The following is a 15,878-nucleotide window of genomic DNA, read 5'->3' as shown; positions in this document are numbered from 1 at the left end:
TTCATATGATATACAGTATGTTTATACAGAATACTATAAACCCATGTATGCATAGAGCATCTAAGCAAAAAAAGGCATGTCCAGTTAGCAAGGTATTTTACAAAAGGCTTGCTGAACATGGAGACTTTTGTAAAATATTTGTAAGACTGCAGTAAATACTCATCTGTGGTGGCACATAGAAAATAATCCCTTATTTTACAGAAAACACTTCTAGAAAAAAGAACAGGATCACTTGTCTCTTTACCTGTTGGCATTACACACTTAAGTATCAATTTTACAGATGTAAGTGCCAACAATTTATACATGTAAGTAGCAGAATTCATTTCCGTCCAAAAGATTAGAAGCCATAAGAACATAAGAATAGCCTTATTGGGTCAGACCAATGGTTCAGTTAGGGGAGGTGGATGGGTTGTGAGAATATCTGCCTGTTGTCCTCAGAGAATGCACAAAAGGGAGAAAGAAAATCCACGTAGTCTGCAGTAAACAACAGCAAGCAGAAAACAACGAACATACTGCAAATAATGTACAAAATGCAGGCGTTGTTTATTAATAAATGCAGTAACATATACAACCTTATAGCCAACCAAGGGACCCGACACGTTCCATGTTTCGGATAACACGCCTTCCTCAGGGGTCCATGGTGGTTAAGGTATAAAACAAACACACACCAATCACGATCAAATGGGGTCAAACAAGTCTTGCACAATATGTCGGGTCCCTTGGTTGGCTATAAGGTTGTATATGTTACTGCATTTATTAATAAACAACGCCTTCATCTTGTACATTATCTGCAGTCTGTTCGTTGTTTTCTGTTGTCCTCAGAGAACATCTGCTACAAGTGAGTAGCTATGCTTTCTTCGAGGACAAGCAAACAGTATATTCTCACGTATGGGACTTCCAAGCTGCCAGATTCATGCCTCTAGGAAGAGGGTTAAATATAACTGTCATGAGGCTGCTGAAATCCCTGAGGATAAGAACATAAGAATAGCCTTACTGGTCAGACCAATAGTCCATCAAGCCCACTAGCCTGTTCTCACGGTGGCCAATCCAGGTCTCTAGTACCTGGCCAAAACCCAAGGAGCAGCAATATTCCATGCTACCAATACATGGCAAGCAATGGCTTCCCCCATATCTTTCTCAATAACAGACTATGGACTTTTCCTCCAGGAACTTGTCCAAACCTTTCTTAAAACCAGCTACGCTATCCGCTCTTACCACATCCTATGGCAACGCGTTCCAGAGCTTAACTATTCTCTGAGTGAAAAAAATTTCCTCCTATTGGTTTTAAAAGTATTTCCCTGTAACTTCGAGTGTCCCCCAGTCTTTGTAATTTTTGACAGAGTGAAGAATCGATCCACTTGTACCCGTTCTACTCCACTCAGGATTTTGTAGACTTCAATCATATCTCCCCTCAGCCATCTATTTTCCAAGCTGAAGAGCCCTAACCATTTTAGTCTTTCCTCGTACGAGAGGAGTTCCATCCCCTTTACCATCTTGGTCGCTCTTCTTCTTTTCTAGCACCACTATATCTTTCTTGAAATAAGGAGACCAGAATTGGATGCAATTCTCCAGATGAGGTCGCAACATGGAGCGATACAGGAGCATTATAACATTCTTAGTCTTGTTAACCATACCTTTTTTAATAATTCCTAGCATTCTTTTCTTGGGCGCTAATCCCCAAGGTGGACCCTATCATCCGGTAACTGAAATAAACACTAAACTCGACAAAATTAGCGACTGGCTCCGTATAAATAAACTTTCTCTCAACATAAATAAATTCTGCAGTATACTTTTCCAGATCAGGAACAACGAAATGATAAATGGATAAATCTCTGTTAAATCCTCTCCAGTAAAAATGGAATCAAAAATAAAATTGCTCGGAGTCATTCTAGATAAAGATTTAACCTTTCATGACCAGATAAGCTCTGTTGTTAAAAGCTGTTTTCACAAACTCCGGCCCATCCGTTCTTTAACCTCAATCCTCAAAACTGATGCTGTCACAACCCTTATTCACTCACTGGTCATTTCCCATTTAGATTATTGCAACTCCCTCTATATTGGAATCACCCAAAAAAAATTACGTCATCTGCAGCTTATTCAAAATACGGCAATTAAAATCATCTTTAAAGTAGGAAAATATGATCACGTTACCCCTCTTCTGCGAGAAGCAAATTGGCTACCCATAACACATTGTATCACTTACAAAACTTTACTGCTGGTCTTTAAAATCAAAATTTCGCGCCTCCCACCCTTTCTTGACAGACTCATCATCCCCTATTGCTCTCCCCGGACCCTTATATCGGCTGATCAAAATTAATTCACCAGACTTTCTATCAAGAAATTCTACTACACTAGAAATACTAATTTTTCCGTTGCAGCTCCAACTTTATGGAACGCCATGCCACCTCAACCACGCCACGAAAATTCACTCGACAAATTTAAGACTAAACTAAAAATGTTCTTATTCCAAGACGCATACCATAGCGTCTAAATATCTTCTTTTCCAACAGTACAGCAGTATATTAAACAAATCGCTTTTATGAAGCGATCCCTTTTCCTGGTATTTTATTCCGCCCCCCCCTTCCCTTAATTAATTTATTTTCATGATTTAATTATTAACTTTCCTCTCTCTTTATCCTCAGCTCATGTTCTTATTTGTAATTTGTCTATTTAATGTTCACATTTTCTTTCCTCCTACCCCCCTTTTAAAATTTATTTTAACATTATTTTTAGCTTTGTAAACCGGCCAGGTGCATGTCAATGATCGGTATATCAAAATTTAATTAAACTTGATTCTTCCCAATGTGTATCACTTTGCATTTGTCCACATTAAATTTCATCTGCTATTTGGACACCCAGTCTTCCATTTTCCTAAGGTCCGCCTTTTTCACAATTTGCATATGTTTTAACAACTTTGAACAGTTTAGTGTCATCTGAAAATTTAATCACCTCACTTGTTCCAATTTCCAGATCATTTATAAATAAGTTAAATAGCACCAGTCCTAGTACAGACCCTTGTGGCACTCCACTGTTTACTCTCCTCCATTGAGAAAAATGTCCATTTAACTGTACCCACTGTTTTCTATCCGATAACCAATTCCTAATCTACAACTGAACTTTGCCACCTATCCCATGACACTTTAATGTTCTTAGAAGCCTCTCATGAGGAACTTTATCAAAAGCTTTCTGAAAATCTAGATACACTATATCAACCAGCTCACCTTTATCCACATGTTTATTCACACCTTCAAAGAAGTCAAGCAAATTGGTGAGGCAAGATCTCCCTTGGCTGAAGCCATGTTGACTCCGTCTCATTAAATCATGGAGGGAAGATTTATTTTAAAGAGAAGATGGCTTTTAAAGAGAAAATACATTTTTGAGGACTGCCTGACCAAACTATCTTGTCTAGAATGTTGATCTAAGAAGTGGCGAGAAGTAAATGTGTGGACTGAGGACCAAGTGGCATATCTCTTTGCATATCTCTTGAATGGGAGTGGAGTGTAAATGTGCAATAGAAGTTGCCATGGCTCTTACTGTATGAGCAGTTATATGACCCTCTAGCGTCAGCCCAACCTGAGAATATGCAAAGGATATGCAGTCTGCTAGCCAGTGAAGTAATAAGTGCAGGAAAAGTAAATACATACTTGTTCTTCAGAAGACTGCCACACATAGATGTACCAATAAACTTTTGCCTCATTTCACACGCCAAAATCAGTTCAGTGGTCAAGAGTAGAGAGTGACACGAGGATAAAAATTCATCCCCGTCTCGCGAGGCTGCCCCATGAAATCTCAGCAGTCATTTTCAAATCTTCAGACCGGCAGTGTCAACGGCTCTTGCAGCAGCAGGGGAGCAGGAAACAGGCACTAGAGGACACTAGACCACTGGGGACATTAAAAGGTATTTGGGGAGGGTGCCCTGCTTCCCCATTGCTACGGTAGAACTGTGGCAGTGGTTCTCATTCCTGCGGCACTACCGTGGAATGGTCAACCGTTGCCGCATTAATACCAGGCAAAATTGGGAATTTCCCATTTCTGTGGAAATGTTACTCTCTAGTCAAGAGTGGATCTGGAGGGAGAGGTGGGGAGGGAACTGGCACCACTAGATGTCACTCAAGCTGGGAGACAAGGGACTCAGAAGCTCTTGGTGTCATCCAGGCTTAATGAAAAAGTTCAGATTATAACGTGAGCAAAGATGACCAGCATAACCCCCTGCTCAACTGCTACCTGGAATTAACCAGACTAGGAGATACCAGACAAGCACCAAGAAGGAGTTGCGTGATCCATCCACCATCCGCTTGGAGACAAAGAAAACTACTGAACATTCTAGGCTTCTTGATACCCTTAAAGGGTGAATATCTTGGGACTATTTTTCTCTGTCTCCATCTGCTGGTAGATAGACATAACCCATTTGTTCTGAACTGGTCTAGCATAGAAATGATGGAAAGCAGCAGTAAATTGTCCCAAACTACTGATCTATTCAGTTAACTATTTAGTTAGTGTAGCTGGCTAAATCACTTTGAACATCAGTCTCAAAGATCTTAATAGCAGAAAAGTTTGGGAAGGGACTAGAAATTAAATAGGCTTGGTGGCACCAAAGCAGGTGTACCCTTTGTTTGATCAGTGAGCATCAGGAGGGTAACCCAAGTAGTTTTTTGGGATTGTTGTGAGGTTAGGGCCAAGACCAGCAAGCTGGAAGGCTAAAAGGCAAAATCCACTCACTTCACACTCCCTTTCTCATCGAATACCGCAGGCCAGACCAGTATTTGCAGACTCTAATCAACATTTAGGCAGGAAAAACTTGGGATAAATTCATTTTATAGCTATTTACAGACAATAGAAGCAAAGTAGAATTAACATTTAACAGTAATCATCTACCTTGAAAGAAGAATCTTTACAGAGAAGTCCTTTGCAACTGTCACTCTCTGGTCCCTGTTTCCAAAGAAGACTAAATAAAGGCAGATGGGGTCTCTGAGCTTGCAGCTGCACAGTCCTTGTTGCTGGTCCCTTCTCCACTGTTAGGGTCCTTTTTCCAGATGCTTATCCTGGATAGCTGGTCTCCACTGCTCCTCTCCTTATTTCTCCTGTGAATGCAGTGTGGTAGTCTGGTCCCTCTCCAAACCCTCTTGGAATCAGTGTGGCAACTGGTATGTTTTAATATTGTTTCTTCCCGTCTTTAACTTGCTGTGTGCACTGACTGCGGTAACCAGTCACAAGTTCTCCTCATTTCTTAGTGGTACAATGGCCAGGTTGCAAATGTCAAAGACAAGGTCACTCCCCAGGTTAGGTTTTTATATTCCTTCAGTTTCACTCCTCCAGTGTTTCCTCCTACTGTTGTTACCAGACCAAAGGATCAGCCCTGGTTCTAGAAATTTGAAAAGCTTTCCAAGTCACACACCTGACATTGGTAGAGGCAGGGCCAGCTTAAAGCATGAACAAGGTGAGGCACTGGCTCAGAATGGCAGAACTCAAGGCCACCAAAATTCTTCCTCACCTTCTCACCCTTCACAGTGTTGAGAGCATATTCTTTTGCTCTCACAAAAGCTGGCTTAGGCTGGCCCTGGGTAAAGACAATAGAGATCACTGCCAGGCAGAATCTGTTTGCCTTCTACACTGGTAATAATAAATAGGGAGACTAGGGGCTCCTTTTACTAAGGTGTGCTAGCGTTTTTAGTGTGCGCTGCATTGCCACACGCGCTAACCTCGCACTACGTGTCAATAACTAACACCAGCTCAATGCTGACATTCGCGTCTAGCGCGCACGGCAATGCTGCGCGCGCTAAAAACGCTAGCACAGCTTAGTAAAAGGAGCCCTAGGTGTCAATAGTGAACATAAGAATAGCCTTACTGGGTCAAACCAATGGTCCATCAAGCCCAGTAGCCCGTTCCCATGGTGGCTAATCCAGGTCGCCAGTTCCTGGCCAAAACCCAAAGAGTAGCAACATTCCATGCTACCGATCCAGGGCAAGCAAAGGCTTGGGCATTTCCTCAGTCCTTCCACCTGGTCACTAAGTTCCAGGGAAAGTGTGTTAGTATTATTATTGCTTTAATATAGCACAATGTAGAATTCTTATGCTCACTGTGTAGCTCTCTCAGCTCTATCATCCTTTTGTTTGCAGAGGCCTGTCTTTGAGGACATCCCGCTGGGTACAATCGTTCTAAAGATCACAGCTACTGATGCTGATTCAGGACGCTATGCACTTATCCAGTACAGCCTGGTTGATGGAGAGGGCAAGTTTGGAATAAATCCCAGCACGGTAAAAGTCTTTGAATGGGGTGGGGGTAGGGGAATCTCTTTTTTTATTTTTAGAGCATATTTTTAGTTATCCAAATAGAGACAAAGAGAAGCGAGTGATAATAATCAACAAGATGACCTGGCACAGAAGAACCAGGAATAGCAAGGTCTTTCTGCTATTCTACTTGTTTCCTTATTTCTTTTTTCTCTCCCTCTTTTCCCCCCCTTTTTTGTTTGACTCCATGATAGATGATGCTTCTGTTTGATTGATGTTTACTAAACATTGTTATTCTTGTACTTTACAATCATACTGTAGTTATGGTTAGTTCATCGTTAGTTATTGTGGCTCACCATCAATCATTTCATTGTATTATTTCGTGTTCTTTTTCTAAAAATTTTTCAGTAAATAAACATTGACTTAAAAAAGAAGTCAAAGCCTGCCAAACACCAGTATGTCATACAAAAAAACAATTTATTGGGACCTAATATTTTTCATGTGCCATACCGGTGTTCTCTAGTCTTCAACTTCCAACACCTTGTTTTTCCGGCACCAGGTCATCTTGTTGAATAAAGAGCCCATTTTCAGGCAGGAGCATTTTAAATTAGGACAGAGGAAACAAAATATTTGAAAGTCCCGAGAGTCGTCTTGCTTTCATTTGGGAGAAACGGAAGCCAAAGGATTAATTTTCAAGTATCATGTCACCAGTGTGGTTGCACGGGAATGAACTACCCATATCTGAAGAAATGTCTTTGTTGTCTTAGAAATTTATGTGTGACCTTATCTGTTGATGATTGTGTTGGTCCAAGGAAAGATATTTGTAAATGGTTCACCAGTACCAATACTACTGCTAATAACCATTTCTATAGCACTGCTATATGTATGTAGCACTGTACACATTATATGCAGGTACTTTCTCTGTCCTTTGTGGGCTCACAAACTTAAGTTTTTGTACAGTACATGGGGCAACGGAGGGTTAAGAAACTTGCCCAGGGTCATAAAGAGCTGTAGTGGCAATGGACAGCTGACTTAAAAAGCATTACAGTCATAATAAGGGCGATATTCTGGCATGAAAGCTTAAAGCTAAGTATTCAATCATTTTGATGAATTTAAATATTTAAGAAGAGATTTGAAACCAAGGGCATGCGCTAAAGATTAGCAAGCTCTGTGCAGACGTTAGCGTTGAGTGCGCGCAGCATTGTAGCGTGCACTAAGCGTGCGCTGAAACCACTAGCGCACCTTAGTAAAAGGAACCCTAAAAGTTCAAGCTATAAGCAGAAGTTAAACGGTAGGGGGAGGTTAAAACCGATGATATCAGTCCCACCCCATGTTTGCAAGCTAAATTGAAATAGCGAGCGGCAAACAGGGACCTGAAGTTTTCCTTCCAATACAATAAGTACATGTTATGTTCATGATCAAGCTACAACATGGCATGAATATATAACTATTTTGTGTGCAGTGAGTATTTGTGAAATTGAGTTGAACCCAGTTCCCCAGGAACTCAGTCTACTGCACTAACCATTAGGCTACTCCTCCACTACTAATATCCAGTGGCATAGTAAGTGGGGGGCAGTACTCTCCACACACCCCCAGCCTCGCTCCTTCCTGATCCCGCCGCACGCATACACCCCTTCCCTTCCTTCCCCTGTGCCTCTTTAATTTTCCCGGCACGAGCAGCCCGCATTGGTATCGGCTCTTTCTGATGTCACTTTGTAGACCTAGGAAGTGGCTCTCCCTCTGAAGTCAAGTTCGTGATGCTACTCGCGTCGGGAAAATTTAAGAGGCACATGCAGCAAGGAGGATCGGGAAAGAGCAGGGGACAGAAAAGAGGACTGGGAGGGGTGCCACCGCCCCAGGCACCATTCACTCTCGTTACGCCACTGATACTCTCCATTAGTAATGGCTATCAAGTACATTCTGGTCTACCGGCTTACATCTGTTATTGCATGTACACTTCTCCCGGCGTACTCGCTGTGAAAGGGGATTAACAGACCCGCGAATACAGAAAAAACGCAAATAACTTTTTCATTTGTTATTCGCGGCTTTCTATTAAAAACCATTGTGAGTAGGATGAAACCGCGAATAACATGGTGGGAGACCTGGCCTGTTCCTGAAGGAGAGGCAACGCATGGTGAAGAAAGTGCCGAGAATCAGCAATTTCTGCTCTAAACGCTTGGAATCAGTGATTTCTCTATACAAGCTGACGTAATTGGGGGGGGGGGAGGAGCAGGAAGCTAAAAACCGTGACTAATCGAAACTGCGATTGCTGAAACCGCGAATACGGAAGGAGACGTGTACTCTTCTCTTTGAATGGAGAGGCACCGATTGTCCAAAAATTAAGAGTACACATCAATAGTGGGAGAAATACATACGGAGAAAAAAAAAACCCTGTCATTTTCTGCTGTTCCGTTCTTCTATACCTCAGGGGGATATTTACATTCTGTCGAACCTGGACCGAGAAAAAAAAGATTTCTATACACTGACTGCTATTGCCAGAGATAACCCAGGGGACATTGCCAGCAACCGCCGTGAGAACTCTGTGCAGGTGAGGTCTCAAAACCACTGTACTGCAAGTATGATGTGTATTTTTATTGTTTGATTTTGTTTATATGTTTGCGTGAATGCTCCTTATTCTCAAAAAGGATACATGAAAGAATATTATTACTGCTTATTTGGGTGAAACATGTCATTAGATTTCACGGAGGTTAAGCAATAAACATTTACCCCTGTGTTCTATACGAATGGTGTGCAGATTTCCACATGCAAGATTACACGCAATCTTGAAATGCGCTCACAACTAAATTGGCTAAAGAACCAATTAGCACAAATAATTGGGTGTTAACAATCAATTATTGGTGTTACAGTTTGCGGTTTATTAAAAATTTGCTATATCATCAAACCATCGGGGATTCAGATGGTTTACAATAAAATACACTAATATAAGCTAAAAGGAAATAGAACTCTATAAATTATACAGGACAGACCTATCTATTCATTATGAGAAAAATAGATACACATACAAAAAAATAAAATAAAATCCAAAAGTGTATCCTGAAGTATGCTAGTAAAGTTTCCTCTCCCCTTCACCCTGCAAGTTGAATGCCAAAGTTAAAAAAAATGAGTCTTGAGAAAGATTTAAAATTTCTTAAATACCATGGGCTAGATTCACTAAGGAAACTGATCGTGTACTGATCGGTTTACGACCCCGACCCGATTCAGTAACCTCGTGGCTGATCCAATTCCAATCCGCGCATGCAAATGAGGGTAAGCGGCATGCAAAGCAGGAAGGACACGATTCACTAAACTTTTTCAGCAACACCAACTGGGCTGGCCGATCCAAAAAGAAGCGCCTGGTAGCTCACAAGCTTTCCTCCTCTCTGCCGACTTCTCCTGCCTTACTACCCCGACTCTCCTGCCCTGTTCAGCTGCGACTCGCCTGCCCTGCTCAGCTGCGACTCGCCTGCCCTACTCAGCCCCGACTCTTCTGCCCTGCTCAGCCACGACTCGCCTGCCCTGCTCAGCCCCGACTCTCCTTCCTTCATGCTGCCCTGCTCAGCCCCAATTCTCCTTCCTTCATGCCGCCCTGCTTAGCCCCAACTCTCCTTCCTTCACGCCACCCCTATACTCACCTACTCTGCCTCCTTTCCCTGCAGTTCGAGCCCGTGAGTCGGTGAGTCGGGGCCAGTAAAAAAAACTTTAAAAAAAAAACAAAAACCAGACAGCAAACACATGCGCAGACCATCTACAGGCAAAGTAGATGGTCTGGGCATCCGTCGGGATCACTACCTAGCGGATGGGGGCGTGCCTCTGATCGTCCCCATTTGAATATTCTTCCTTCCTGAATCAATCGACCCTGCCCAGATCGGACACGGATCGGTCACGATCGGGCAGGTTAGTGAACCAGGCCCCGTGTTTGCTCTAATAACCTTAAGTAAGGCATTCCACAGTGAAGGGGGCAATCCAAGCAAATGCACTAGAATGTGTGGACTCCCATTTATCACTATTAACTGCTGGTTGAGTCATCCTAAAATACTGTATAGATCTCAGGGCTATCAAATGTGTATAAGAAATTACTTTAAATAACCTGGTGAATGATCAAAATATGCCTTATGAGCTAGAATCAAGAGCTTGAATCAAATTCTGTAATATATTGGTAACTAGTCAAAATCTAGAAAAAGTGGAGTAATCTGATCAAATTTCCCAAAATTCTCAGGATGATCTTTTGTAATGTCTGTAGACGCTTGAGATTAGAAGAAGAAGTGCCAATATAAGCCATATATCCATAGTCCAGTCTGGTGACAAAAAAGACATGAACTGGAACATGTAAAGCAGCTTCATGAAAGTAGTGTTTAATGGATCACAACTGACACAAAGTATGGAAACATTTTCTAGATAATACTGATATCTGCTCTGGAAATGATAACTTATAGTCAAATATGACCCCTAAATATTGGAAAATTTTGAACAATTGGAATTGTACAGATTAATAATACAGGATAAGGAGGAAGACGAAAATTGTGTCCTGTTATCCAACATGCAATGTTTTTTTCAAAGTTCATAACTGCTTAATGTTTTTTAGCCAAACACTAACTGACTCCAAACAGAATTGTAATTGGGTAAGATCAAAAGTGCTTGGAGAAACTTTAGAGACAATCAGTATATCAGCATAACAATAGACCTGAAGTTCAAAACCTTGAATTAAAGTAATGAGAGGACTCAAAATATATTAAACAGAATAGGTGAAAGTGAGAAACCCAATGGAATACCACAATCTATCTTAATTGATGAAGAAATCATAGAGCGGTAATCCACAGTGAAAGACCTATTTGTTAGAAATGATCTAAAACTGTGGTTCCCAACCTTCTCCTGGAGGACCACCAGGCCAGTCGGGTTTTCAGGATAGACCTAATGAATATGCATGAGAGAGATCTGCATATAATGGAGGTGCCAGGGATGCAAATCTGCTCCATGCATATTCATTAGGGTTATCCTGAAAACCCGACTGGCCTGGTGGTCCTCCAGGACAGGATTGGGAACCACTGATCTAATATATAATTTATCTCATTGGAAATGATCCAATATATAATTTATCCAATATATAATCTATCTCATTGGCACATACCGGTAATATGAAAAACTCTCCTTGAGCGTTTTTCATATTATGTGCCAATGAGATAAATTATATTTTTTCAGTCAAAGGTTCTCTATATGTATTTAAAGAAATTTTCTACACAAACGGGATAATGATAAAATAAAAAAAAATAAAAAGTCATAAAGATATACTGTACTGTATAAGTAGACAAACATATTGAAGGCTTTTTTTAGGATCAATGAAATATATCACAATCCATTGATTACTAATAGGCAGTCAACTAGTCTATGATTTGGATTTCTGAGATCCTTTTTCCTTCATTAAAAAATATCATCAGTAGTTCATGATGGTAGAAATTTATGCATTTTCATAGACCATAGCAATTGTGTGGTGCCTGGTGCCTTAGAACACCTAAGGTTGAAACAGTTATGGTTAACGTAAGAAACAACCTTAGGCATTCTAAGGCGTCTCTGTAGATGCAATTTTCTTCAAAGGTAGGCACCGAAAATGTAGGCCTTTAAAACCCTGGCCTACTTTTATGGCACCTACCTTTGACGAAAGCTACAATTCTGTGAACAGCACCATTGCGTGATTGACACGTAATCGGCAGCCATTTTTATCAGCCGCTGATCATGTGTCAAGCACACAATGGTGTTGTTTAAAGAATCCATCCCTATGTGTCCATTATCTAAGATTTTACGTAAATCATTCAATAATAATGTCATAGTTGTTTCAATACTATACCCTAAGCAAAAGCCCACTTTGCAAGGATGAAGAATATTGGCTTGCTCTTCAAAATTTGATAATTGTTGGAAAACCACTTTGTCAATCACTTTCGCTGGGACTGGCAGATTTGCAACTGGTCAATGTTAGCTCAATCTGCAGCTAGTGATTTCAAAATGGGCCGGATCATAGCATGCTTCCATGCAATAGGATACTGGCTCAAGGATAAACGCTTGAGTAATTATAGACAGTAAAAAGGGAGAAGTCATGTTTAGAGATTCTAATCCAACTGGCAAAGTTTTGGATTTGTGTGCACATCTTGCTAAGCGCTATTCTTTGAGGAGCTGCTGAAAAGTTCTCAGCACAAGCAACAAAGATGGGGCAGTCTCCATTGAGGGTTATACACTTAGTCCAGTGATTTTCCATTTTTTTTGTTCCTTCAGAAAAATATGTAACAAAAAAAGTCTCATATCTGTCCTCCTTACTTCCATTGCTTTCAATGGATGTAAAACCCAAATGTCTCAATCCATCCTCCTTTTTCTGGAGCCATATGGTAACCCTACTCAGGAGTAATCTAAGGAAATACTTTTATACCGAAAAGGGTGGTTGATGCGTGGAACATTCTCCTAGTAGAGGTGGTGAATACAAAGACTGTGTCTGAATTCAAGAAAGTGTGGGTCAGGCACATGGGATCTCGTAGGAAGAGAAGGGGATAGTGAATGCGCAGACCAGATGGGCCATTTGGCCTTTATCTGCCATCTATGTTTAGGAAGACCATTGATGAACCAGTAGGCTAGCATTTTTTGTTTATTTAAAACTAGTTTATCTTAATGAACAAACAAGTTAAATTGAAAGTATGTCATCAGTAGAGGATCTTAATGCCTACTTTGGAGCCTCACAGACAATCTCTTGTAAGGGAGGAAAGGAAAGTACTTGCTATGTTTTCATTGATTTCACTTAGTGGTTAGATTCAGTATGGTAAGGTTGGAGGATATGAATGAAACGTGTTTTGAACAAAGAGGTTTGAAAATCAGTATTATGTTTAATTTGTATGTTCCAACAAATCGGGACTTGCATGGTTTAGTGTCATGATTATAAAGCTTTCACTCTACCTCTAATGGTGGGAGCACAGCAGAACTAAGACAGACATGTCCTTCTCTGCTTAGCACATTACATGATCCATAAATCTCTTAATTTAAAAGACACTTGGACCACCTCTAATATTTTATTTATATATTGGGATGTATTTTTAACCACCTTTATGAAGAAGTACTGCTGTCTCTGAGCTCTGTGCAGAAACCAAGCGTTTGGATTACCACAGTTTGGTTGTTCTCTAGTTCCAAAAAATATCTAACATCTTCCAAAATTTAGAGGATGGAATTACTATGTTCCAAAATATATTTTCTTCAGTCTAAAAGCTAGGATGGTGTAAGTTTTATGTTGAATTATACATGCTGTACACCACCTTAGGTAAATCTCTTCATAAAGGCGCTTAATAAATCCCAATAAATAAATAAATATTCAAATGGAACTTCTGATATACAAAACCAAAAATGTAACAGAGGTTGTGAGATGAGCCCTTTATTGTAAATATGTGGATTTGGACTCTAGTTCATTTATAAAGAGTTTTTCAGGTTCTGACTGATCACCTGTAATTACCTTCCAGACTTTGGAAGGTAATTACAGGTGAAGCTGCATAACACTTGTTCAGATACCTCTGCTTATCTTGTTTTAAAGGTACTGATCACAGTTCTGGACATCAATGACTGCAGACCCCAATTTGCCAAAAGCCAGTTCAGTACCAGTGTTTATGAGAATGAACCTGAAGGGACTTCTGTCATCACTATGATAGCCACAGACCCAGATGAAGGTGACAATGGGGTGTTGACTTACAACATCGAGGGCCCAGGAGCTGGTATGTTGCTATTCTACTTCATGATTAATATGTGAACAGGAAATAAAATCTGAGAAAAAAAACAGTTTATCTTGTACTGTCCTGTGTACGCTGACAGGAATATACAAACACAGTAATAGGTATTATCAGAGGCAATTTTCAAACAAATCTGCACCTACAATTTCTGTAGGTAACTTTTCTGTGACAAGCATACTTCTGGAAATCCATGTCAGTGCATTTTCTACCCCCAACTTCACCCCCAAGAGCACCTCTGTAATACATATGTATATTTACGAGTATGCATGTATTAGCCATAAATGCATAACTGCACATGTGTTTGTGGTGAGCTATTTTCATAAACTTCATTTCTATGCATAAAACCCTATTTGATGTGCAGAAATGTCTTTGAAAATTGCCATCATTACCAAGAGATTCACAGAAAAAGTGTGTTGCTTTCACAGTAGAAACTGAAAGTAAAATCATACGGATCTGACTGACTAACCTCAGAATATTATGTAATATTCTGTGTCCTAAAATTTCTCTCTTCGGTTATAGGAGAAAAAAAGGAGACTGAGAGGGGGACATGATCGAAACATTCAAGATATTGAAGGGAATAGACTTAGTAGAGAAAGAGAGATTGTTCAACCTCTCCAAGGTGGAGAGAACAAGAGGGCACTCTCTAAAGTTAAAAGGGGATAGATTCCATACAAACATAAGAAAGTTCTTCTTCACACAGAGAGTGGTAGAAATCTGGAACGCTCTTCCGGAGGCTGTTATAGGGGAAAACACCCTCCAGGATTCAAGAAAAGGTTAGATAAGTTCTTGCTAAACCAGAACGTATACAGGTAAGGCTAGACTCAAATAGGGCACAGGTCTTTGGCCTAAGGGCCGCTGTGTGAGCGGACTGCTGGGCACGATGGACCACTGGTCTGACCCAGCAGCGGCAATTCTTATGTTCTTATGTTCTGAGACTTCATGTTTTTGTGATGTTTGTGCTTGTCAGGTGTTAGACAAAGTTCTTATGCAAAGATTCATCCCTCCTCACAGTGGCGTAGTAAGGGGGAACAGGGGGGCGGTCTGCCCCAGGTGCCATCTTGGTGGCACCCATCCTCCTCCCCACCCCACCCCTACAAATGCACATGCCCCTTCCCTTCCCTCTTACCTTTTTAACATTCCTGGCATGAGCAGCAACCCTAAGCTGGTGCTCGCGCCAGCGTTGGCTCTTCCTCTGATGTCACTTCCTGGACCCATGCCTAGGAAGTGATGTCAGAGGAAGAGCCGATGCAGGCATAAGCAGCAGCTTAGGGAACTTTGCAAGGGCCCATAAGACTCTATGACCAAATAGCACAGACTGGATGACCACTGCTGATGGAAATGGCCTTCACATTTTAGTCCAAAAAGTGTCCCAATGTTGCTCGGAAAGACTCTCCCCAAATCAAACTCACAAAGTTTCTCAAGTGCAGTACAAGTATGCCCCCTAAAAATTTAAATCTTTGTGTATAATAGATACCTTTTGGGAGGAGTCCACCAGAGGCAATAAAAAAAAATATTAAAAAAATCAGTCAATTCAGCAGCCATACTAAGTTTCAAGTTTATTTGATTTACTCCCCATCAAGGGATGTCTGAGCAGTTTACAAAATCATAGACTAACATAGCAGGAAATCCAAAATTTGGGAAAAGTAAATAAGGATAAGTAGATCATGGGTTACTTAGGGAGGAAATAGAGCTACAATAATAGATCAGAAAGAAAGGCATGAAGAAAGGGGAAAGGAGGGATGTTTTCTGCAGGCAAGTTCCCGGAGCAGCCACTTAACAGTGTGGGGGGGGGGGGGGTGAGAGTTAATAGTAATTAAATTAGAATGTACTTTACATATAAAAAAATACCATCAAGATAAAAGAAAAAGGAAATCAGAGAGTCAGTCGTAGGCATCTCTGAATA

General features: G+C 40.8%; 1 protein-coding gene across 1 annotated transcript in view; it reads left to right on the top strand.

Annotated features, from left to right (window-relative positions):
• Positions 1-15,878, top strand: part of CDH23 (cadherin related 23) — a 1,673,137-nt gene that overhangs the window by 1,539,613 nt on the left and 117,646 nt on the right. Inside the window, exons 51-53 of the mRNA XM_033942780.1 lie at positions 6,117-6,254; positions 8,656-8,775; positions 13,783-13,960. Coding sequence (XP_033798671.1) covers positions 6,117-6,254; positions 8,656-8,775; positions 13,783-13,960 — 436 coding nt within the window. The remainder of the gene's footprint in view (positions 1-6,116; positions 6,255-8,655; positions 8,776-13,782; positions 13,961-15,878) is intronic.

This window comes from Geotrypetes seraphini, chromosome 4, assembly GCF_902459505.1.
Source record: "Geotrypetes seraphini chromosome 4, aGeoSer1.1, whole genome shotgun sequence".
Lineage (NCBI taxonomy): Eukaryota > Metazoa > Chordata > Amphibia > Gymnophiona > Dermophiidae > Geotrypetes > Geotrypetes seraphini.
Note: the sequence above shows the minus strand (reverse complement) of the source record. Positions and strands in the feature narration are given on the sequence as shown.